This window comes from Balaenoptera musculus, chromosome 11, assembly GCF_009873245.2.
Source record: "Balaenoptera musculus isolate JJ_BM4_2016_0621 chromosome 11, mBalMus1.pri.v3, whole genome shotgun sequence".
Taxonomy (NCBI): domain Eukaryota; kingdom Metazoa; phylum Chordata; class Mammalia; order Artiodactyla; family Balaenopteridae; genus Balaenoptera; species Balaenoptera musculus.
This window is the reverse complement of record NC_045795.1, coordinates 100,365,377-100,389,248: the sequence shown is the minus strand read 5'-3', so window position 1 is coordinate 100,389,248 and position 23,872 is coordinate 100,365,377. Positions and strand designations below refer to the sequence as shown.

Here is a 23,872-nt window from a genome sequence, read left to right as displayed (position 1 = left end):
TTTCTTTTCACTGAGAAGACATTCATTTCAGTTCCCTTGCCCTTCCAAGATGGCGCCATCGCCACACACACACACACACACACACACACACACACACACACACCCGCCCCCGCAACTGCCCCACTCAAGATGGCGTGCATTGCTCTGCAAGACGTATGCCGCCCTTCTCAAGATGGCGACAACACTAGCCCTGTTACCTTCCGCCCTCTTCAAGATGGCCTTAGCAGTTAGCTTCACTCCTGGGCATGCTGACCTTCTCAAAATGGTGAATGACGCAGTGCGCACCATATCCAGACCTTCTCAAGATGGCGCCAGCGTCGTAAACAGCGGCGCTCTCATGAGGACACTTCCGGTTACGCCGGAAGCCGGTATAAGACGCCTCCCGGGAGGTGGTGAGGCGTTCACTTTAGGCCGGGGCGCTCCAGTGCGACCATGGACCGGAGGAAAAAGCCCTTGGACGTCACGGCGTCCTCGGTGAGTATGGGTGTAGCTGATGTTGCGGGCTCCGCGTCTCCCCGCCTCTGCCGGACAAGAATCTCGACCTCGTTTGTTTCTTCACTCGGGGACCCAAACTTGGCCTTCCCTCAGACAGAACCCCCGGCACTTGGCTTTTCTCCCAGAGAAAGCTAGGGCCCACTTCTTGTTTATAGAACCCCGAACGTGGCGTCTCCCCTCCGCCGTGCACCGGCACCAGGCTTGCCCCTCCGACGCGGACCAGAACCTGGTGTCTTTTCCGGGTTTGGAATGTCCCTGCCTCCCCTCCGCAACAACAGGCCAGGCCTCCTTGCCAGCCTTGTCTTCGTTACCGTCGGAGGGGGAACGCAACCTCTGCTAGCTGTGCAGATATGTTTCCCTTCAGTTCAGGGACCGGCATGTCCTCCCACAACATTAGAGAGTGTGATTTGTTCCCCAGGGTCCGAGATGCCCAGCGTCCCCACCAGGAACTAAACAGTTGTTAATACACCCGAAGGCTGCGCTGCCTGGGAGCTGTAAGGTCTAACAGAATGTAAACAGCATTGTTGTTAGTTGCTTCTAGGAAGAAAACCTGTTCTGAGTACTTTTGTGCCAGCACTTTGTGTGCACTACCTCATTGAATCTTCCTGACTGCTTTAAGAGGCAGGTGCTAGTAGTATCCCCACTTTATAGGTGATGCCGTTGAGGCTCAGAAAATGAAGTGGCTTTCTCCAGCTTACATACTGAGTTCTTAGTGGTGGAACTGGGCTCACTCCATCTGTTTGACTCCAAAGCTGTTGTCTTTTCCGTTATATCAGAGCAAATTGCCTAACCTTTGGTTTAATCTCGGATTTACTGCAGAATGTTAGGATGCAAGCGATACGAAGGAAAAGATGGAAGTAGCCCAATATTTGAGCTCCTTTCCCCCGTCTAATACTGAAAATTGGTACTAGTTATTATGTTTGAGGATTAGGAATCAAAAAGCTGTAAAATTAAAATTATCCTTTCCTGACGGGTTAAAATTAGCAATACTCATAATGTGAATGCCATCTGGGAATTGACACTTTTCTGAGCATCTTCATTTTAAAGTTCAAAAGTTTAATAGGAAAATGTCTGGCTAGGAAATTCATGTAGTTAAGAAGGCTTAGAGGGGGCTTCCCTGGTGGCGCAGCGGTTAAGAATCCACCTGCCAATGCAGGGGACGCGGGTTCGAGCCCTGGTCCGGGTAGATCCCACATGCCGCGGAGCAACTGAGCCCGTGCGCCACTACTGCTGAGCCTGCGCTCTAGAGGCCGCAAGCCACAACTACTGAGCCCGTGTGCCACAACTACTGAAGCCTGCACGCCTAGAGCCCGTGCTCCGCAACAAGAGAAGCCACCACAATGAGAAGCCCGCGCACCGCAACAAAGAGTAGCCCCCGCTCACTGCAACTAGAGAAAACCCGCGCGCAGCATCAAAGACCCAACGCAGCTGAAAATAAATAAATAATAAAATTTTTAATAAAAAAAAAAAAAAAGAAGGCTTAGAGGGACTTTCCTGGCAGTCCAGGGGTTAAGACTTCGCCTTCCAATGCAGGGGACGCGGGTTCGATCCCTGGTTGGGGAGCTAAGATCCCACATGCCTCTGGGCCAAAAAACCAAAAGACAAAATAGAAGTAATATTGTAACAAATTCAATAAAGACTTTAAAAATGGTCCACATCAAAAAAAAAAAAAAAAAAGAAGGCTTAGAAGAAAAGGTTTAAGTTTTTATTCCTTAAATGTACAAGTCTTTTTTTTAGTGATACATGTAACTTTATTTATTTATTTTTATTTTTTGGCTGCGTCAGGTCTTAGTTGCGCCGTGCGGGATCTTTCGTTTTGGCGTGCGGGCTTCTCTCTAGTTGTGGTGTGCGGGTTTTCTCTCTCTAGTTGTGGAGCGTGGGCTCTGTAGTCTGCAGCACGTGGGCTTAGTTGCCCCGTGGCATGTGGGATCTTAGTTCCCCGACTAGGGATCGAACCCACGTCCCCTGCATCGGAAGGCGGATTTTTTACCACTGGACCACCAGGGAAGTCCCAAGGCTTAAGTTTTAAATTTGTTTTTTAAAATTTAGAGTATTAGGCCCTAGAATGAACCTGCCCTTGGCATTATTAAAAACCCTGCCAAGCCTATTTTTAAATTGCTTTCTTCCAAACTAGAAATCATTGAGCTCAGTCATTTTGATTTCCCTTAAAAGTCAGTATGTGATGCTGGGGTTTATAAGTATCTACTTTATAAATGACCATGTGTATAAGTAGCTGTACTTGGATCCTTAAAAAGGAAACTGTCATTACATCCTTTTTTGCAGAGTAGATAGTGGTGACTGATCCAACTCCCCTGTTCCCTTTGCTCTGGCCTTTCCTATTCTTGAACCCTGTTGTTCAGCTAAACTTGCAGTTTCCAAAACATGCTGAAACAAAATTCACTCAGTCCATTTTATTTCTAGCTGTTGAAATCTTGCCTATCCTTTAAGCTTCATTTCAAAGCCATCTCTGATCACTCTGGCCAGAAGGAAATACTCCTTTATCTGAACTTTTTGCTACTTAATTCCACTCTTCACAGTGTTTATTACAACTGACTGGTATTGTAAGTTACATTTCTTAGGAGATTGTAGGCTCTTTGAGGTAGGAGTATTTCTAATTCATGTTTGTATCCTGCTCTTCAGTGTTAAGTGCCAGACATATACTGGTGCTCAGATTGTTGCTGAACAAAGACATTTTCCTATAGAAATAATAAATTGTTGTGATGTTTAAGTGAAATTACTACAAGAAAAAGCCAAGGACAGTGCCAGACAGAAGGTGCTTAATAATGTTAGTTGAATCTGAATCTAAAAGATGCAGATTTCATTTACCTTGCTTTATCACTCTCCCCTTGCCCAGAGGAAAGCCTTGAAGTGTTGAAAGTTAAATACATTTACAACAGAGCTGGAATGAAATATGACTTGGTTTTATTTTGTACTAGATTCTACATTTAAACATTTAGTTTTATATCCATTTTTGTCCATTTATAGGAGCTTGTAATCTTGTTTTGGGAATTATAAAAACTTAGAAATCCAGTCACTCATTAGAATTAATTGTTTTTGTTTGCTTATTGGTTTTATTTTAGTTGGTAGACCTTAAGGCTGAACTCTTCCGAAAACAAGAAGAATTCAAACAAGAAAAACTTCTAAAAGATGCTGGAGTTTTGGGGAAACCAAAACCAACTACTAAGGTAAAAATAAGATCTAATTATCTCCATCATTTCCAAACATAGGGAAATTACACCGTACTTAGGTTTTTTGAAAGTGTTCATGGTGTCTGCTACATAAAAATCCCTGTCTTGTATTTGAACATCTGCATGAAATGTTTTAAATATTAAGATAGAAATTAGTAAGATTTAAAAGCGCATTATAATGATCTAATTCTTTAGCACTTCTTTTGGAATAGTACATGCTGTTAATATGTGTTTGTTTACATTCCCATGGAAGATTATCTAGCTTTACAGGTGTTATAAATCCAAACAGAGATAAACAATTAGATAATAGAGAAATATAGCAGAAATATAGCTGGGTCTTTAAGAGTTATGAATGTTTTTACAATTTTATAGCTAATGGTATCTGTTACTTGTATTACTAAATCTCTGTTACATATATTTTCATTAGTCTAGAATTAGGTTGTAATCATTCAGGAGATAAAAGAGAAGTAACTGCAATTGTATAAAGAAATTTTTTTTATGTAGTTAGGGCTTTTTTTTTTTTCAGCTCCAGCTTTGCTATGTACAGTGTATTTGCAGGACATAGGTTGGCTGTCAGAAGTCTAGTTATTTCCACTGATTCATAAGATCTAATTATCTTTTTTTTCCTTCTGATGTACAAGACAAGTAGAGATTTTTTGCAATCATTTGGTGATTCTGTCTTGTCTTTTTAAATTATTCTCCAGAAACCAAGTATCTGGAGCAGACAAAACGCAGGAGTTTCTAATCGAGCTGAGAAGGATGCTGAACAGAAGATTGAGGAACAGAAGACTTTGGACAAAGCGAGGTTAAGTTTCGCTCTGATAAATGTAGCTGCCGTTGTGGCTACCCAGGCAAAGGAATGAAAGTTCAACTTTTACTCTTTTTGAATTACAATTTTAATTTTTATCATCCTTCTAGCCAAATACTCTGTTACTCTGAAAATAATATAATTTGCAGACATATATATAGTCTTATAAGAAGATAAGAGAAAGCCTCAGTTTAAAAGATGAAACAGTCCCACTTTGAGCCCCTGTTAGGCACTGAGGTATCAACAAGTGTTTAAGAAATGTCCCCATGGTGGTGTGGTTTGGGACTACTAGGTGGCATGCTATTAGCATTTAGAAACTGAATTTCCCCCTCAACTTTTTAATATGAAAAACTTCAAACCGACAGAATATTTGAAAGAAGAGTATGGTGAACATTCTAATACTTTTCACCTAAGTTCACCAATTAACATCTTTTAAAATTTACTTTTTTCTTCCCCCTCCCTCTCTCCAGTGTGTGTAGAGAAAGTTTGTTAAACATCATGATACTTTACCTCTAAATATTTCAGCATATACCTTTTAAGAATAAGGACATTATCCTGCATAATCACAATACTGCTGTCATACCCAAGAAATTTGACACTGATAAAATAGTAGTATCATATGGTCCATATTCAGATTTCACCAGTTATCCTAAATAAAGGTTATGTCCTTTATTGTTTTTTTAAAACATTTAATCCAAGATTCAATCAAAGAGTACACATTGCATTTAATTTTCATATCTCTTTAGTCTCTTTTAATCGAAAACAGTTCCCTTGCCTTTTTGTTGTCTGTTATGCCATTAATGTTTTTTGAAGAGTCCAGCCCAGTTGTTTCTACAGTGTCCCACAATCTGATTAGAGTCATACTAACCGTTGTTGGTAAGAATACTATTTTTTTTTTTTTAATTTTATTTATTTATTTATTTATTTATTTATGGCTGTGTTGGGTCTTCGTTTCTGTGCGAGGGCTTTCTCTAGTTGCGGCAGATGGGGGCCACTCTTCATCGCGGTGCGCGGGCCTCTCACTATCGCGGCCTCTCTGTTGCGGAGCACAGGCTGCAGATGCACAGGCTCAGCAATTGTGGCTCACGGGCCTAGTCGCTCCGCGGCATGTGGGATCTTCCCAGGCCAGGGCTCGAACCCGTGTTCCCTGCATTGGCAGGCAGATTCTCAACCACTGCACCACCAGGGAAGCCCCCAAGAATACTATTGAATATATAGGTGATGATATGTCCTCCCATTGAACCACATCGGGAGGTTCATGATGTCAGTTTAAGTCATTATTGATGATGATAACTTTGATCACTCAGTTAAGGTAGGTCTGCTAGACTTTTCCACTGTAAAGATGCTCTTTTGCATTTGTAATTAATCATAATCTAAGGAGGGAAACTGAGACTATGAATATCCTGTTCGCCAGTATGTTTTCATGCGATGGTTTTGTCTTCACTGATGAGTCAATTATTACACTGATGATTTCAAAGTTAGGATTTTTCTAATTCTGTCATTCCATGTTTATTATTTTTTCATTCTGTTTGTTAGCTGGCATTCTTCTGTAAAGAAGAGCTCTTCCCTTATTTGCAGTATCACCCTGGACTCAGAATCCCAAGTTTTAATGTCTGTCATGACTGCCACATGTGCTTTTGGATCCATTGCATAATGAAAGTTGAAAACAGTGGTTGCTAAGGCTCCTCAGCTCTTTTGGGTCTGAGAATAAAGGGCAGAATATTAGCCCATTTGGGGGATTGTTTTTCTTAGTGTTTGGCCTATCCTCAACAGACATGAGACTTAAAGGTATGTTCATTTTTGAGACTTTTTTCTCACTACTAGACATTATTCTTAGAATTTTAATTTTGTTGAAAGATGCTATAACTTTTTTATGCTTTATATATGTATTTTATTAAGATATAATTGAAATATAATGTTATATTAGTTTCAGGTTTACAACATAGTAACTTGATATTTGTATATATTGTGAAATGATCACCACAATAAATCTAGTTAACATCTATCACCACACATAGTTACAGTTTTTTTTGTCTTGTGATGAGAACATTTGAGATCTACTCTTTTAACAGACTTCAAATATGCAATACAGTCATTATACTGTACATTACATCCCCATGACTTAGTTATTTTGTAACTGGAAGTTTGTACATTTTGACCCCCTTCACCCATTTCATCCATTTCCTCCCCACCCCCTGCCACCTCTGGCAACCACCATTCTGTTCTCTGTCTCTATGAACTTGTTAGTTTTTTTGTTTAGGGTTTTTTTGTTTGTTTGTTTGGGTGTTTTGTTTTTTTTTGTTTTAATTTCACATATAAATGAAATCATATGGTATTTGTCTTCTTTGTCTGACTTATGTCACTTAGCATAATGCCCTCAAGGTCCATCCATAACATTGCAAATAGCAAGATGTCATTGTTTTTTTATGGCTGAATAGTATTCCATTGTGTATGTATATCACCTTTTCTTTATCTGTTCATGCATCGATGGACATTTAGATTGTATCCTTATCTTGGCTATTGTAAATAATGCTGTAATGAACATGGGGGTGCATGTACCTTTTGAATTAGTGTTTTCATTTACTTCAGATAAATACCCAGAAGTGGAATTGCTGGATCATATGGTAGTTCTTTTTTTTTTTTTTTGGCCACACTGTGTGGCATGCGGGATCTTAGTTCCCCAACCAGAAATGGAACCCCTTCCCCCTGCATTGGAAGTGCAGAGTCTTAATCACTGAACTGCCAGGGAAATCCCCATCTGGTAGTTCTATTTTTATTTTGTGAGGAATCTCCATACTCTTTTTCCATACTGGCTACCCCAGTTTATATTCCCACCAACAGTGCATGAAAGTTTCCTTTTCTGCACATCCTCACCAACCAACACTTGTTATTTCTTGTCTTTTTGATAGTAGCCATTCTAACAGGTATGAGGTGATATCTCATTGTGGTTTTGATTTGCGTTTCCCTCATGATTAGTGATGCTGAGCACCTTTTCATGTACCTGTTGGCCATCTGTATGTCTTTGAAAAAATATCTATTCAGGTCCATTTTTTAAATTGGATTGTTCTTTTGCTGTTGAGTTGTAAGTTCTTTGTTTATTTTGGCTAGTAAGCCTTTGTCAGATAAATGATTTGTAAATATTTCCTTCCATCCAATAGGTTGCCTTTTCATTTTGTTGATGATTTCCTTTGTTCTGCAGAAGCTTTTTAGTTTGATATAGTCTCTCTTCTTTATTTTTGCTTTTGTTGCCTTTGCTTTTCATGTCAAATCCAAAAAAAATCAGTGCCACAGCTCATGTCAGGGAACTTGTTGCCTGTGTTTTCTTCTAGGAGCTTTATGGTTTCAGGTCTTACATTCAAGTTTTTATTCCATTTTGAGTTAGTTCTTGTGTAAGATAGTGGTCTAGTTTCATTCTTTTGCATGTGGCTGTCCAGTTTTCCCAACACCATTTATCGAAGAGACTGTCCTTTTCCCATTGCATATTCTTGGCTCGTTTGTTATAAATTAAATGACCATATGTGTGTGGGTTTATTTCTGGGCTCTCTTTCCATTCCATTGATCTATGTGTCTGTTTTTATGCCAGTACCATACTGTTTTGATTACTATGGCTTTGTAATATAGTTTGTAATCAGGGAGCGTGATGCCTCCAGGTTTGTTCTTCTTTTCCAGAATTGCTTTGGCTCTTTGGGGATTTTTTATGGTTCCATACAAATTTTAGGGCTGTTCATTCCATTTCTGTGAAAAATGCCATTGGAGTTTTAACAGGGATTGGTTTGATTTTGTAGATTGCTTTGGGTAGTATGGACATTTTAACAGTATTCTTCTAATCCGTAACTATCTTTCCACTTATGTGTATCATCTTCAGTTTCTTCATCATTGCTATGTAGTTTTCAGTGTATAGGTCTTTCATCTCCTTTGTTAAATTTATTCCGAAGTATTTTATGATTTTTTTTTTTTTTGGCTGTGCCACATGGTATGTGGGATCTCAGTTCCCCAGCCAGGGATCGAACCTGCACGCCCTGCAGTGGAAGTGTGGAGTCTTAACCACTGGACGGCCAGGGAAGTCTCTTCTGTTCTTTTTGATGCAATTGTAAATGGGATTGTTTTCTTATTTTCTCTTTCTGATAGATCATTATTAGTGTATAGAAACGCAACAGAGTTTTATGTACTGATTTTGTATCCTGCAACTTCACTGAGTTCATTTCTTAGTGCTAACAGTTTTTTGGTGGAGTCTTTGGGATTTTCTTTTTCTTTTTTTTTTTTTTTTATTATTTATTTTTGTCTGCATTGGGTCTTCGTTGCTGCGTGCAGGCTTTTCTCTAGTTGTGGTGAGCAGGGGCTACTCTTCGTTGCGGTGGGCGGGCTTCTCATTGCAGTGGTGTTGCGGAGCATGGGCTCTAGGCACACAGGCTCAGTAGTTGTGGCGCCCAGGCTTAGTTGCTCCGTGGCATGTGGGATCTTCATGGACCAGGGCTCAAACCCGTGTCTCCTGCATTGGCAGGCGGATTCTTAACCACTGTGCCACCAGGGAAGCCCGGGATTTTCTATATATAATGTTATGTCATCTGCAAATAGTGATAGTTTTATTTCTTCCTTTTTGATTTGGACGCCTTTTTTTTTTTTCTCGCCTAATTGTTCTGGCTAGAACTTCCAATACTGCACTAAATAAAAATGTTACGGGTAGGCATCCTTGTCTTGTTTCTGACCTTAGAGTAAAAGCTTCCAACTTTTCACCATTGAGTATTAACTATGGGCTTGATCTTTTTTAGTTTCCTCTGTATAACAGAGTATTCCTTGGTACTTTGCTGTGATTTTTCTACCCAGTAACTTTTTACATAATACGTTCATTGTGCTCCTGGGGAATCAAGTCTCTCCGTGATCTGCAGGACTTCTGCATCTCTCCAGAGCTTACAACAGGCAGAGATAGTTCCATGAGGATGTAAGGCCTCAGGCAAGTTACTTTTCCATTGAGACTCTTTCCTTATCTGTGAGGTGTGGTGGTTAATACTTAACTCATGAAGCCCTTTAAGAGATTAAATGAGATACATAGTGTCTGGCACATAGTGGGTTCCAGATAAGTGTCCCATACCCTTGCCCTCTGAGTTCCATCTTCACTACTTGACTGAAGAAATGTTCTTTAAAGTCACCAATGACTTCCTCATCTACTAAATCCAGTGGCCATTTCCCTGACATCTTCCTTGATCTCCATTATTTTTAATTAATTAATTTAGTTATGTATATTTTTTGGCTGCATTGGGTCTTCGTTGCTACACGTGGGCTTTCTCTAGTTGTGGTGAGCGGGGGCTGCTCTTCGTTGTGGTGCGCGAGCTTCTCATTGCGGTGGTTCTCTTGTTGTGGAGCACAGGCTCTAGGTGTGCGGACTTTAGTAGTTGTGGTGCGCAGGCTCGGTAGTTGTGACTCGTGGGCTCTAGAGCGCAGGCTCAGTAGTTGTGGCGTACAGGCTTAGTTGCTCCACAGCATGTGAGATCTTCCCAGACCAGGGCTCGAACCCGTGTCCCCTGCATTGGCAGGCGGATTCTTAACCACTGCGCCACCAGGGAAATCCCTCCATTATTCATCTGAAGACTCTTCCTGCCATCTTAAAACTGTCTTCTTTCTGTTACACTGCATCCAAACTTCTTATCCTTTCCCTTGCACTCTTGTCCCCAGCTGTCTCTGTTGTGTTTATTTTGTACCACTCTCCCCTTTGCTAAGCACCCTCTAGCATGCTGGTGTCTCCTTGAACATGTCAAGTTCATTCCCTCTTCATCTTTCCTCTGCCTGACTTGCTTTCTCCCTGAAGATTCCTTCCATGGTTGACTTCTTGCTATACAAGCCTTAGGCCAAACGTCCTCTTCAGAGATGTTTCCCCTGACTACCCTATCTTAGTGTCCTGCCCAGTTGCTCTGTCCAGACAGTGTATTTTGTTTTCTAAATTTTTTGAAGTTTTATTTTTACTAAGATGATGAGATTCTGTAACGAGACTGCTTGTTACACTGAGCTCCATCTGAAAAAGAGCAACTTAACCTCTTAGAAGTTGATATGACTTAGCTGGTCCACAGAGCACGCCATCAATGCATGACAAAGGGCCTCTATTGGGAAAACCTGCTTTTATTTCCTTCCCTTCTTCTCACTGTCTGAAATCCTCTTTTTCATTGATTTATTTGTCTTTCTCCCTCTCTCGAGTGTGACCCCCATGAGAGCTGGAACTTTGTCTTATGCACCTAAAACAGTGCTTGGCACTTGCGCAGTCAGTACTTGCGAATGAATGTGTAAAATGAAAGAGGAATCTTTCTGACATAGATGCGAAGAGGCTGTAACTGGTGGCATGCTTTACGTGTATTATCTAATTAATCCTCATTACAACCCTAAGAGGCAGTGCTATCTTTCCCATCTGTTGTGATGTGGGAATTGAGGTATATGAGAGGTTAAGTCACTTGTTCCAGAGCACACAACCGTGTGACCAAGGGACTTTATTGCCTTGGGACACCATTATTATTATTATTATTATTATTATTATTATTATTATTATTATTATTATTATTATTTTGGCTGCTCTGCATGGTATGTGGGATTTTAGTTTCCCAACCAGGGATCAAACCCATGCCCCCTGTAGTGGAAGCACAGAGCCCTAACCACTGGATCGCCAGGGAATTCCCTTGGGACACCATTAGAAATGAAATTTTCTATTATGATTAAGTGTGATGCTTCACAAGCAAAAACTCAGATGACTTCTTTGGGGCTCTTTACCATCATAGGTATTTCTAGAATAAAAGAATTGTCAGCTGTCTTACCCATGAAAGAATAAATGTCTCTAGAATTAACATGAGCAGAGAGACTGCTGTGTTGAAATACCAGGCTTGATGTTTGTTTTTTATTAGCTATTTGTCATGAATACATTATTCATGTTCTGTATAAAATAGACACGATCATATTTTTAACAGACTTCCAAGAAGTTGGTCTCTACCTGCCTTAGGCCTGATGAGCCAAGGAAGACCAGGGACCCTTGTGTAAGACAAGGAATTTGTAAAACAAATGAAATTTGGCAATCTATTTGGAAGGTTGCAAATAGAAAATGTTTTTGTTTAGACATCTCTCTTTTTTTGGTATTTAAGTTGCATTTGGCATTTAAATTAAATTGGAATCTTAATTCATTCATGTATTCACTCATCAAATACTTACTGAGCATCTGCTATGCACCAGATACTGTTTTAGGCCCTGGGGTACAGTCATGAATGAGAGAAACATGGGCTAGGCTTTCACGGAGCTTACGTTTAGTTGGCAGAGCAGACCTGGCTGGGCCTGAAGGTCCCCTCAGGGCCGGGTTTCAGCTCTAGTCGTCAGGCTGGGTCCCTTGGGCAGCTTGCAGCAGTAAGGCTGGGGATGGGGCAGACCTACCAGGAGTGGCAGTGATAAGACCATTTCTAATACTTGCTATTTTTTTACTCCTAGGGAGAAATTGGAAGAAAAAGCCAAATTATATGAAAAAATGACTAACGGAGACTTCATAGGTAAATATGATTATTTATGTATCTTTATTTTCTGTAATTCATACACCTCTGTGGTATTTTATTATTTGTTAAAATAATTGTAAGAATAGGGAGAAATTTAAAAAATAAAATTGATTACTTTCCGTGCCAACACAGAGACAAGAAAATCAGCAATAGTTTTTCAGTTACCCTGTGGGTGCTGGGCCCCATGATAGGTGCTATGAAGGGACAAGCCAGTACGGTATAAGCCAGGTTCTCTGCCTCTGCCCTCAAGGGGGGTATCATCAGTGGAGGAAAATGGCACAGAACAAAACAAATTTAGGAAGCAAGGTCTAAATTGGCCACAATTACAGTTATTGCTGTGTTAAAAAAAAACCTGGGAGGAATTATGATTCTATCAGGGTACTGGAGTTATGGTTCCTTTTCCCCTGTTTTTCTCTATTTTTAGTTTTTTTCTGTGATGTGCTTATAGTTGCTTTTAAAATAATAAAAAAAAGATCCCCCTTTCCTCATACCCGCCCCAGAAAAAGAAAACCCAACCTACAGTTCAACAGCAGTAGAAGAGATTTTACAAGGCAGTGCATATCTTATTGCCTTTAAAAGGCATGTGTGGAAGTTTCTAGGGAGAAGGTGGCTCTGATGGGGGTCTTGAAGGCGTTGGAAAACTGGAGAAAGGGATTCTGCAGGGGGAGAATGGAGAGAGCAGATCAGAGGGAGGAGAGGGCCAGAGCTGGCAGGGCCAACTAGCAGGGCTGGGTCTGAGGGGCAGGGAAAGGGGGCAGCGGGGCAGCAGGAGAGCAGCGGGGCTGGACCCTGATCATGGGCTGCCCAGACGGCAGAGGCCTGTTCCCTGTGTGGTGGGGAGCCCAGCATGGGCAGGTTGGGTGCTCGCAAAGCTGAGGGCCCTGGGAGACGTTTTGCCTTCCTCCTAAAGAAGCAGCAGGGTGTCAGTCAGCAGGAGGCCTCACTGTTACATGGTCTTACAACTCAGTTCTGGGAACGTATATCTCTTTCCCATTTGAGTTACATGTTTTTGTGGCTTAAAAAAAAAGTCTATTTTCATTTGATTCAAACTTTACTTATATTGTTAATATAGAAATCAAGTCCAAAGGAGTGTGTGGACGTGGAGATTTGGTTCTGTCCATACCAGCAGGCCCACCTCCTGATAGGCATATTGGACCAGCATGTTTGGGCTAGTTAAGTTTTGGAGCCTCAGCTATTCTCCACTGTACAGCGAGGGTAACACCAGTCCCTGGTAGTAGGGAACCTACTATCTGTTCCTTAGAGCTTAAATCTAGCAGAGTGAAACTTCATGTAAACATTGTGAATACATCCGCTATCCTGTGTTAAATTAAAATCATGGATTGCTATTTAACTTTCAGTGTATGTTTTAGCTCAAGTAGATCGTAAGGCCTGCAGGCAGATGGCACTTTACACATCTCTGTATGCCCTGCAGATCCTGGCACCATGCCTTACCTGAAAGTGGTGTTCTTTGGATTGAAAAGAATTCAGATGACTTCTTTACCTGTGTTATGACCCTTCAAACATTTGCCATACTTTAGCAGTATAATTAGGGTTATGGGATACGGCCCACATGTTTAGAGAGGGGTATTACTGATAGCGACAAAGACTTAACTGAGAAATATAGTTCTGCTTCTGTATTATGTAATTGGCTATATGAGTCTCTTGAAATCAGATGGTTTTGTTATCTTAAAGTCTTTTGTTATTGACAAGACAGTAGAAAACATTAGGCTTTTAAAGATTTTTTTTATGTGGTATATGTGTCCAGTGGCCTATTTACAGCTTCCCTGTCAGTCTCGAGGTGGCTCTGTGTCTTTGTGAGCATTTAGGGGGTGGGTGGAGACATCAACTACTGAATTGTCGGGTAATATAGCCGCCTAGTGATGAATGTGACTGCTTCATGTCAATTCCATGTGTGTTCTTCTTTGATGTCAAGAATCTGAAAATTGATTTTTGTGTCCTAGATGAAGAAGTGGAGGATATGTACCTTGTGGATTTCACACAGAAGATCATAGACAAACACAAAGAAATGGAAGAGATTGGTGCCAATAGAGATTATAGAAGGACAGAAAGAGATGATGATGAAGAAACCGTTTCTGAAAAAGATATCCCTCCTCCCCAGGACCCCAGTGAAGAATGGTTGGTGATATTATGCCATTTGGTCATGTTAATATTGTCAGACTTGCGTTTAGTTTTTGAGAGTCATGTTGTTTGGTTGTTATCAAGCCATTTCTCTCTATCCTTAAATATTTATTTATTTATTATTTATTTATTTTCACTGTGCTGGGTGTTAGTTGTGGCATGTGGGCTCTTCGTTGAGGCATGCGGGCTCTTTAGTTGTGGCATGCAGACTTCTTAGTTGCAGCATGTGAACTCTTAGTTGCGGCATGCATGAGGGATTTAGTTCCCTGACCAGGGATCGAACACAGGCCCCCTGCATTGGGAGCGCTGAGTCTTACCCACTGGACCACCAGGGAAGTCCCAGTCTCTCTCTCTTTTTTTCTTTTTTTTTGGCCGCATTGGGTCTTCGTTGCTGTGCGTGGGCTTTCTCTAGTTGCAGTGAGCAGGGGCTACTCTTCGTTGCCATGCGCGGGCTCTAGGCATGCGGGCTTAGTGTTGCGGCTCGCAGGCTCTAGAGCGCAGGCTCAGTAGCGGTGGCACCCGAGCTTAGTTGCTCCATGGCATGTGGGATCTTCCCGGACCAGGGCTTGAACCCTTACCCCCTGCATTGGCAGGCGGATTCTTAACCATTGTGCCACCAAGGGAGTCCCTTTCTCTCTATTCTTAATCAGTTTTCTTTCTTTAGAGACTCCACTTTAAATAGGATTGGATTTATAGGTATAGAAGCAGTAGCTCCAATAAAGAAATAATTACAAATAGACTGAGCTCCTGCCATGTGCCAGGCACGGAGGCATTGATATGCCTGTTTCATTGATGTGAAAGAGTTGTTTAGGCAGAAGAATGTTCCTTTTTTACCCACGCTAACCTACCCTTGTCCTTATTCGGGCATCATGGAGAGTCATCACGTAGATAGTGTCATCTCTATTTCCAGTGAAAAGAGGCTGGCAGAGCTGATCCAGTGAGCCTTACTCTGGCTGTGACATTTTCTGGCGGTGTGGTCTAGGCATCGTGACCTGGATCTGGACTGCAGCAGTTCTGCCTTTCACTTGTGATATGATTGTGATCAAGTTCCTACCCTCTCTAAGCTTCAGTTTCCTCATCTGTAGAACAGGGATGGTGATGCCTAGTAGGTGAATGATGGGGAAACTAAACTAGTCTTTTGTTTACGAGAGACCAGAATGAAAATTCCATTATGATTTTTTGTACCTAAGACATTGTTTAGAAACTTGTTCAAAAGGGCTTGAAATTGCATGGAGATGCACTGATGCTGTGTCCTGGGAGTAACCCTGCCTGTTCCCCTCCTGCTGGTGCAGAGCCCACCCCTTCCCTGCTTCAAGGCTCAAATGTCCTCTTTATGGGGGTGTTTGTTAGGAACTGCTAGGATTGTTGGCAGCACTTGTTGACCTTTTGTCAGCCATTGCCCCTGTGGGCAGGAGTCATTTATGAGTGAAGAGAGCAGTCTTCACTGCTTGGGAACACAGAGAACTTGCATCTTCATGCTGTGGAGGGGTCTTCTTACCTGCCTTCTAAAACACTTATATTTGGGGTGGGCTAAGTGGCCGCACGCTTGCTATAGCAACCAGAAGAGGAGCATGTATGATGCCATCCCTTCCGTCATGCTTCTCATCATCATTTCTAGTCTAAGTGGTTTCTCCCTCATCTGAGCTCTGGTAGCACTTAAACATACTTTCTGCTCCTTTGGGTCTTACCTTTTATTTATATTGACACATAACTGGCCTCATTACCAGAAGAAGATGGAGGCAAACTTCTGGTACTTTTTATACCCTGCCTGCTCCTGTTAGGAGTGTTTCATGAGTGTGTGCCCTAACTTCCCCCTAGAGCCCCGTGAAGAGGGCATGACTCCGAGCCCTCCTGTGTCCCCCTTGTACCTCGAGTACTTGTTTCTCTGAGAGCTTGCTCGGTGATTGCTGATTACGTGGGGCAGTTGCTGGCTGCTGTTCTGCCACTTCTCTGTGATGGGATCTGAATGTTTTGGAGGCCTTCCCCGGAGACAGAATGGCCTGTGATTGCTTTTCATAGCAGAAATCTCATCTCCTTTGAAAGGTTTAATGTCTTTATTTTTTCCTCTCATATTAATGCCTGTATGATTACAACCACTTTGTTACTGATTTGAAGAGTTTGGAGGGCAATTGAAGGTGTCACATGCCACCATATGGTGAAGGAAGATGCACTGCAAGCAGTTCTGACACTTTTTTGTTTTTAAAGTAGGTTCCAGAATTGTAACTGCTTGTAAAATCCTTTAGGTAGTTAAGTTCCAGGTGGTGGAAAATCTTTCCACAAAAATACTGTAAATAACTACTCAGACCATCTGGCTAAATGGTTTTTGTTCTCCATTCATAGAAGAAGAAAAAAGGAAAAGAAGAAAAGGGAGAAAGAAACTGCTCTCTGCTGTTGGAGGTTTTATTTCTGTGGTCATCAGCTTTAGGACTACAGTTGTGGATTCCCAAACATTCAGTTTTTAAATCATAGGCTGACAGTTGGAATCGGCAGGTGTGAGACAAAAGAAAAGGCTAACAAAAGCAAAGCCACATGCATGGGAATCTGACCATGAGTTGGTCCAGCAGCAGTGCTGGCCCTTCTGTGCTTTCAGCCTCCTGCCAAAGGCTGTGAGGGAGTCCTTGCCCATAATTAAAAAATTAAAAATGTTTTGCATCATAATGCAAATGAAATGTTACTCATGAAAACCTGCCCTTTTCCTGTTGGGGGAGTCTCAGTATTTCACTGGCCTTGCCAGCTGCCTGGCTCCCCTGCCTCGTACCTGGACAAAGGTACTTTGGGCCAGGATGAGGAAAGAGGAACGGGGGTGAAAGATAACAGACTGGCCCACTGCTGAGGTGCTGCTTTGGTGTAAAATGTGTGTTGCTTGGCTTCCTCCTAGTTAAAAAGAGTCTCTCAAAATACTTATATTAAGAAAGTTCTAATTCATTGGGAAGAATTGTACCAATTCGAAGAAATACAGGAAAGAATAAAAAGTCAAATTTGGGAAGACTGTAAGGAAGTGAGCAAGCTGAGAATATGGTACGGAGCAAAGTTATTATGATGCTGATAAAATATTTGGAATTGTTTAAACCAAATTAAAGTAAGTTCTGAGATGCTGCAGCAAGGGTCTTTGTGGGGTATTTATCTTGAGGTCAGAGATGTACATGATCATTTTCTACAGTTTCTAAAACTAAGATTTAATAAAGGGCTCAATGAACTTACTGTGTGTCAACTTTTAACTTTGAAAAACATGTTCTTACCAATGGTAGTGGTCTCTCAGGTTGAGGGTTTTTCTTGGTGATGGGGCCTAAATTAACTTTTTACTGTGCACCAACTCCCTGACTTAGGGAACCATATGTCATGTACAATTTTCCATGTCTTTTCACTTTTATTTCAGGGTGGATTATGTGGATTCTTTAGGGCGATCCCGGCGCTGTATGAGAAAGGATTTGCCACATCTGCTGGAAATGGATAAAAATCTTCAGGGGAGGCTGTAAGTGTGACATGCAAAGCTTTGCCCATGACATGCAGACACGGGGATTGTTTTGTGCGCAAGGCTGTTTTTAGTTAATTATCTTTGGTGCTCTGGTATAGGAATATTTTTTTAATGTATAAGAATATTAGTGGAAGCACTTTTTTGGGGTTAGCATACACATACACACATAGTCCACACTCAGGGAACAACCTGAGTGGTTGATCATCCATATTGTGTAGCTACTAAAAGGGATGAGTTAGAGCCTATCTGTTTACTTGGAAGGATGTCTGCCTACAGAGTAACAAATAGAGAATGAGCCCAGACCAAGCCAACAAACAAACCACTGCGGAGAAAGTGTTTAAGAATATACTCTTGGTTATCCCACAGCAGGTGGGGGCAGGGAGGTAGTTAGCTTAACTTTTTGTTTATATACCTTTGCATTTTGAAGTAAGGGCTTTATGGCTAGAATTTTTTCTGTGGTGCCTAAGACACACCTAAGAGGTAACTTGCTAAAACATCCCAGGGAATAAAATTCTCACCAAGGGCAGCTATTGTGTGGAAAGTGTTGGGAGAAGCTCCACCTTGTCCACGTCCTCCAGGGTCAGGTAGGCCTGGGCTTGGCACAGGGAAGAAAGTGCAGAAGCCCTGAGCCACCTGACGAGACATGAGGTCCTGCACGGGAGACCATCCACAGGAGGCCCGTAGTTCCTCCTCTCTGCCTCTCCTGCCCCCTCCATTCAGCCCAAGACCAGGGTGGGAAGGAAAGTAATTTGTCTGAGTGGTGAGGCAAGATTTCATTTTGCTAATGTAACATGTTGCTTGCTTTGATTAAAGAAAGGCGAAAATAGTTTTTGCAGGTTCCCAGTGGTATTGTGGGTCAGAAGCCTCTGTAAGGAACGTCTTCTTCATAACTAGAGTTACTCATCCATGTTCGCCCTCCTGAACTGAAGCATTGCTGTGTCACAGCTCTTATCTAAGATGGTTTTTACTCTATTTTCCTAGTTTCGTTAGTCCTGCAAATGAAAAAACCTTACTATCTGAAGATATGAGAAAAGAACTCCAGCGCCAGCAATGGGAGGAAGAAGAGAGGGAGTCCCTGAGAAGGCCAATGGGGCCCGTACATTACGAAGACATTCGTGAAAATGGTATAGACATCTGGCAACTTTTTTTTTTTTTTTAATTTATTTATTTTTGGCTGTGTTGGGTCTTTGTTGCTGTGCACAGGCTTTCTCTAGTTGCGGCGAGTGGGGGCCACTCTTTGTTGCGGTGCACGGGCTTCTCATTGTGGTGGCTTCTCTTGTTGCAGAACACGGGCTCTAGGCGTATGGGCTCAGTAGTTGCGGCTCGCGGGCTCTAGAGCGCAGGCTCAGTAGTTGGTGGCACACGGGCTTAGTTGCTCCATGGCATGTGGGATCTTCCCAGACCAGGACTCGAACCTGTGTTCCCTTCATTGGCAGGCTGATTCTTAACCACTGCGCCACCAGGGAAGCCCCCATCTGGCAGCTTTTTAAATCATTTTTTTATCTTGAACAAATGACAAGCATAAAAGGAAGTATTCGTAAAGCAGCAGCTCTTACGTGGAAATAAAAGATTCTGCTTTCGGAATTGAAAATATCCCTTTTTTCACTTCATAGCCTAAAAATATTCATATTGGGAGTATCTTCCTAACAGAGGGTCTGTTAATCCGAGTTTGCTCCTCAAGAGAAGTGGAGGCAGCCTATGACTAAAACGTTAATGAATATTTGTTACGCTTGTCACTTGGCAAACAGGATGGAAACAACTTCTAACTTTTTTTGTAGCTGCTTCTTAGAAAAAACAAAACAAAATGTGTGAGACATCATTGTGTTCCTTTTTGCTTTGGTAGGAATTTGGTCTGAATTTAATTCACTGATCAGGGAAATCTAATCTTTTGGATAATTTTGACTTATTTCAGAGGCCCGGCAACTTGGTGTTGGATACTTTGCCTTTGCCCGAGATAAAGAGTTGAGAAACAAGCAGATGAAAACTTTAGAAATGCTGCGTGAGCAGGTACAAATTAAACTCAGTTGATGTTAAGGATTTGAGCGGTTGGGTTTCTTGTTGTACCGTACTGCAAAAAAATCTAGTAAATTAATTAGAAATTTACATTGCTATTCAGAATGCAATTATCGGTTTCATAAAGGTAATTGCCATATTATTTTGGTGTTTCAGACTTTAAGATTATAGTTGTTCAAAAGTAACCTGTATAACTTTGATGTTTTAAACTTGCTTTCAAATATGGCACTTTTGGAGCAGCCTGGGTGAGAAAATAGAAGGTTATTAGAGGGGGATTAAGGAGTAGGACAGAATTTTCTTGAATGGTAAGCCTTCCAGGATACTCTGTGAACTCTTACTAAACTTCAGAAGACATCAGAGGGCTTGTGTAAGAGGACTTAACGGGTCTTCACGTTGAAGATCTCAAGGATGGCTTCTTAGAGGTGGCATGAAAATCAATTAGTCTATTTTTAGAATAATATTAATTATTTCATCTTTTTCAACAGAAATATTGTGAATAGGCTAATAATTTTCTAATTTTCTGTTCCGTTCAGACAACAGATCAGAGAACAAAACGAGAAAATATAAAGGAAAAGAGAAAGGCTATGTTAGAAGCAAGACTTGCCAAACTCCGACAAAAAAAGATGAAAAAATCAAAAGAGGATGGAGCAGAGGAAGAAGATAGAGGTATATCTTGGCTCGTGTTTCTAAACCTCAAAAGGAAAAATTTTAGTTCAGTTGATATCTCAATAATAGGACTGGCAATGTGGAAATCTAGTTTTATTCTCTAAGCAAGCAGTGCACCTTGGAGATACTGCCAGGAACAGTGTTTATAACCAAAGTGGCGTGGAATTACACTCCAAAGAAAATTTTAGGCTGTAGACAAGGGTATTAACAGTACATTGTGTTGTTTCATAGAACAGCATGGTTTAGTAACTGAGACTTAGGAGTAAAATACCTAAGTAAAATACTTAGAAGGTTTTTTAGGATAAAATTTAGTTGTGCACGTACATGTTTTAGACCTATTTCCATTTGCGATGGTTGTGGTTTTTGTTGGTTATTATAAATTAATGTATTTTAAAGAAGACATGCATTCAGAAAGTTAATAAAATAAAGGATTTACAAATATGGGTATAGACAGCTTACCAAGGGACTGTTGAAATGCTTGGGAGCACCGTCCAGTACTGTGGTCAGACTTGCTCACTGTGAGAGTTATGCTAGACTGGGATAAACTGCCCCAACAGAGACACTACAGAGACTGGCTCAAACCAGGTGGGCGTCTGCTTCTCTAGTTTGGACACCCATCCAGGGCAGGTAGTAGCTCTGCCCTGTACGGTCACCTTTTCCCTGGCCTCCTCCTGTCTTACTGCTTCTGCCATTCCATAGAGGGTTCCTCTCACCTGCACGGTCGCTAGCTCCCCAACACCTGTTCATGATCCAGCCCTGGGGAAGAAGGGGCGGGGAACCAGCTTCCATTCTAGGAATGTGAGTCGGGATCACACACAACCTACGCATTTACATGCCAATGGCCAGAATCCACAGGCCATCCCCAGCTGCAGGGGAGGCTGGGAAATGGCCTCTCTGGCGAGGTGACACATATCCAGCTGAAGCTGGGGGGCACTGTAGTCCCAAAAGGAAGAAGGGGGTGTGGGTGTTAGGGGCACATAGAAGCTTCTCCAGCTCTCACAGAAACCTGTGCTAAGCCACGGGCCATTTTCTAATTCTGAACACACTTCAGTTTAGCTTTGAAAGGAGATCAAAACACTTAGAAATCGGAAAATGGTCCATTTAGTTTTGTATAAATGCTGTCTCCCTGTGACATGTTAAACTCTGTATTGTTTCTCTGTTTTTGCTCTACTCCTGAACATCTGTCATTTCCACAAGATGTGAAGTGCCACCAGTGCTTTTTAAAAATCTGTTTTCTTTTAAAATATGGCCAAAATAGAATAGCCTACAGCCTGTCGCCAGGCTCCAGCTCTTCATCACCCTCAGTCCCCTTGCTTAGTCGGAGACTCTTACTTTAGTTGAGTAATTGGGGGGTTTCTGGTCCTTCGATTGTTGGTCAGGGGAAGCAGGGTGGCATAGTGCCAAACAGAGACTTTTTTTTTTTTTATATAAACATCTTTATTGGAGTATAATTGTTTTACAATGGTGTGTTAGTTTCTGCTTTATAACAAAGTAAATCAGTTATACATATACATATGTTCCCATATCTCTTCCCTCTTGCATCTCCCTCCCTCCCACCCTCCCTATCCCACCCCTCTAGGTGGTCACAAAGCACCGAGCTGATCTCCCTGTGCTATGCGGCTGCTTCCCACTAGCTATCTATTTTACATTTGGTAGTGTATATATGTCCATGCCACTCTCTCACCCTGTCACATCTTACCCCTCCCCCTCCCCATATCCTCAAGTCCATTCTCTAGTAGGTCTGTGTCTTTATTCCCGTCTTGCCACTAGGTTCTTCATGACCTTTTTTTTTCCCTTAGATTCCATATGTATGTGTTAGCATACTGTATTTGTTTTTCTCTTTCTGACTTACTTCACTCTGTATGACAAGACTCTTAACTCCATCCACCTCACTACAAATACCTCCATTTCATTTCTTTTTATGGCTGAGTAATATTCATTGTATATAGGTGCCACATCTTCTTTATCCATTCATCCGATGATGGACACTTAGGTTGCTTCCATGTCCTGGCTATTGTAAATAGAGCTGCAATGAACATTCTGGTACATAACTCTTTTTGAATTACGGTTTTCTCAGGGTATATGCCGAGTAGTGGGATTGCTGGGTCGTATGGTAGTTCTATTTTTAGTTTTTTAAGGAACCTCCATACTGTTCTCCATAGTGGCTGTATCAATTTACATTCCCACCAACAGTGCAAGAGTGTTCCCTTTCCTCCACACCCTCTCCAGCATTTATTGTTTCTAGATTTTTTGATGATGGCCATTCTGACCGGTGTGAGATGATATCTCATTGTAGTTTTGATTTGCATTTCTCTAATGATTAATGATGTTGAGCATTCTTTCATGTGTCTGTTGGCAATCTGTATATCTTCTTTGGAGAAATGTCTATTTAGGTCTTCTGCCCATTTTTGGATTGGGTTGTTCGTTTTTTTGTTATTGAGCTGCATGAGCTGCTTGTAAATCTTGGAGATTAATCCTTTGTCAGTTGCTTCATTTGCAAATATTTTCTCCCATTCTGAGGGTTGTCTTTTGGTCTTGTTTATGGTTTCCTTTGCTGTGCAAAAGCTTTTAAGTTTCATTAGGTCCCATTTGTTTATTTGTGTTTTTATTTCCATTTCTCTAGGAGCTGGGTCAAAAAGGATCTTGCTGTGATGTATGTCATAGAGTGTTCTGCCTATGTTTTCCTCTAAGAGTTTGATAGTGTCTGGCCTTACACTTAGGTCTTTAATCCATTTTGAGTTTATTTTTGTCAAACAGAGACTTTGAAATCCATCCATCCTGGGTTTGAATCCTGGCCCTTGTCACTGTCTACCTGTGTAGCATTTCTGATCTTAATTTTCCTTATCTATAAAATGGGGGTAAAATGGGAATACCAATCCTGACTTTATTAGGGTTATTACAGGGTTAAGTGAACTATTGTATACAGAATCCTTAGCCCACTGCCTGGCACATGATAGTTGCTCAATAAATACCGGTTATTGCTTGTACTCTCAGGATGAGCATGTTCTATTTAGTTTTTTAAGTAGTTTTAAGCTTTATTATAATGAAGTCTTATTCTCTTGCCAAAAATAGATGGAGATGTTATTGGGCCATTGCCACCAGAACCAGAGGTCATGCCAGCTCCTCATACAGCTGCCCAGAGTAGCAAAGTCGAAGTCATCGTTCAGGAGAGGAAGGATACCAGGCCTGGGGTGCCGCACGTCCGCGAGTGGGACAGAGGAAAAGGTAAGGCGGTCAGTTCTCCTCAACAGAGTGTGATTCTGGTGAGTCTTAGTGGTCCTTGGAAGCTTAAGGAATTCTCCACATCCTTGAACTTGTTTCTTCTCAATACCCAGGAGCATTAGAAAGTGTGATTATAAAAGATCAGGGTCTACAAGGCATCATGCCTAAAGGATGAGTTTTGTTTTTTTTAAGAAGCACTTGGTGGAAGGTTTCTGAAATTCCCGCTGCCCCCGTGTGGTCTTACAGCTTTGGGATGCTGGTTTTTTTTGTTTTTTGTTTTTAATTTTTGGCTGCTTTGGGTCTTCATTGCTGCGCGGCTCTCTCTAGTTGCAGTGAGCGGGGGCTAGTCTTC

At 41.5% G+C, this 23,872-nt stretch overlaps 1 protein-coding gene across 1 annotated transcript in view; it reads left to right on the top strand.

Annotated features, from left to right (window-relative positions):
- Positions 1–380: 380 nt before the first annotated feature.
- Positions 381–23,872, top strand: part of CCDC174 (coiled-coil domain containing 174) — a 31,593-nt gene continuing 8,101 nt past the window's right edge. Inside the window, exons 1-10 of the mRNA XM_036869081.1 lie at positions 381–474; positions 3,576–3,680; positions 4,388–4,488; positions 11,944–12,002; positions 13,967–14,141; positions 17,521–17,616; positions 18,601–18,743; positions 19,532–19,626; positions 20,166–20,298; positions 23,371–23,523. Coding sequence (XP_036724976.1) covers positions 433–474; positions 3,576–3,680; positions 4,388–4,488; positions 11,944–12,002; positions 13,967–14,141; positions 17,521–17,616; positions 18,601–18,743; positions 19,532–19,626; positions 20,166–20,298; positions 23,371–23,523 — 1,102 coding nt within the window. The 5' untranslated portion in view covers positions 381–432. The remainder of the gene's footprint in view (positions 475–3,575; positions 3,681–4,387; positions 4,489–11,943; positions 12,003–13,966; positions 14,142–17,520; positions 17,617–18,600; positions 18,744–19,531; positions 19,627–20,165; positions 20,299–23,370; positions 23,524–23,872) is intronic.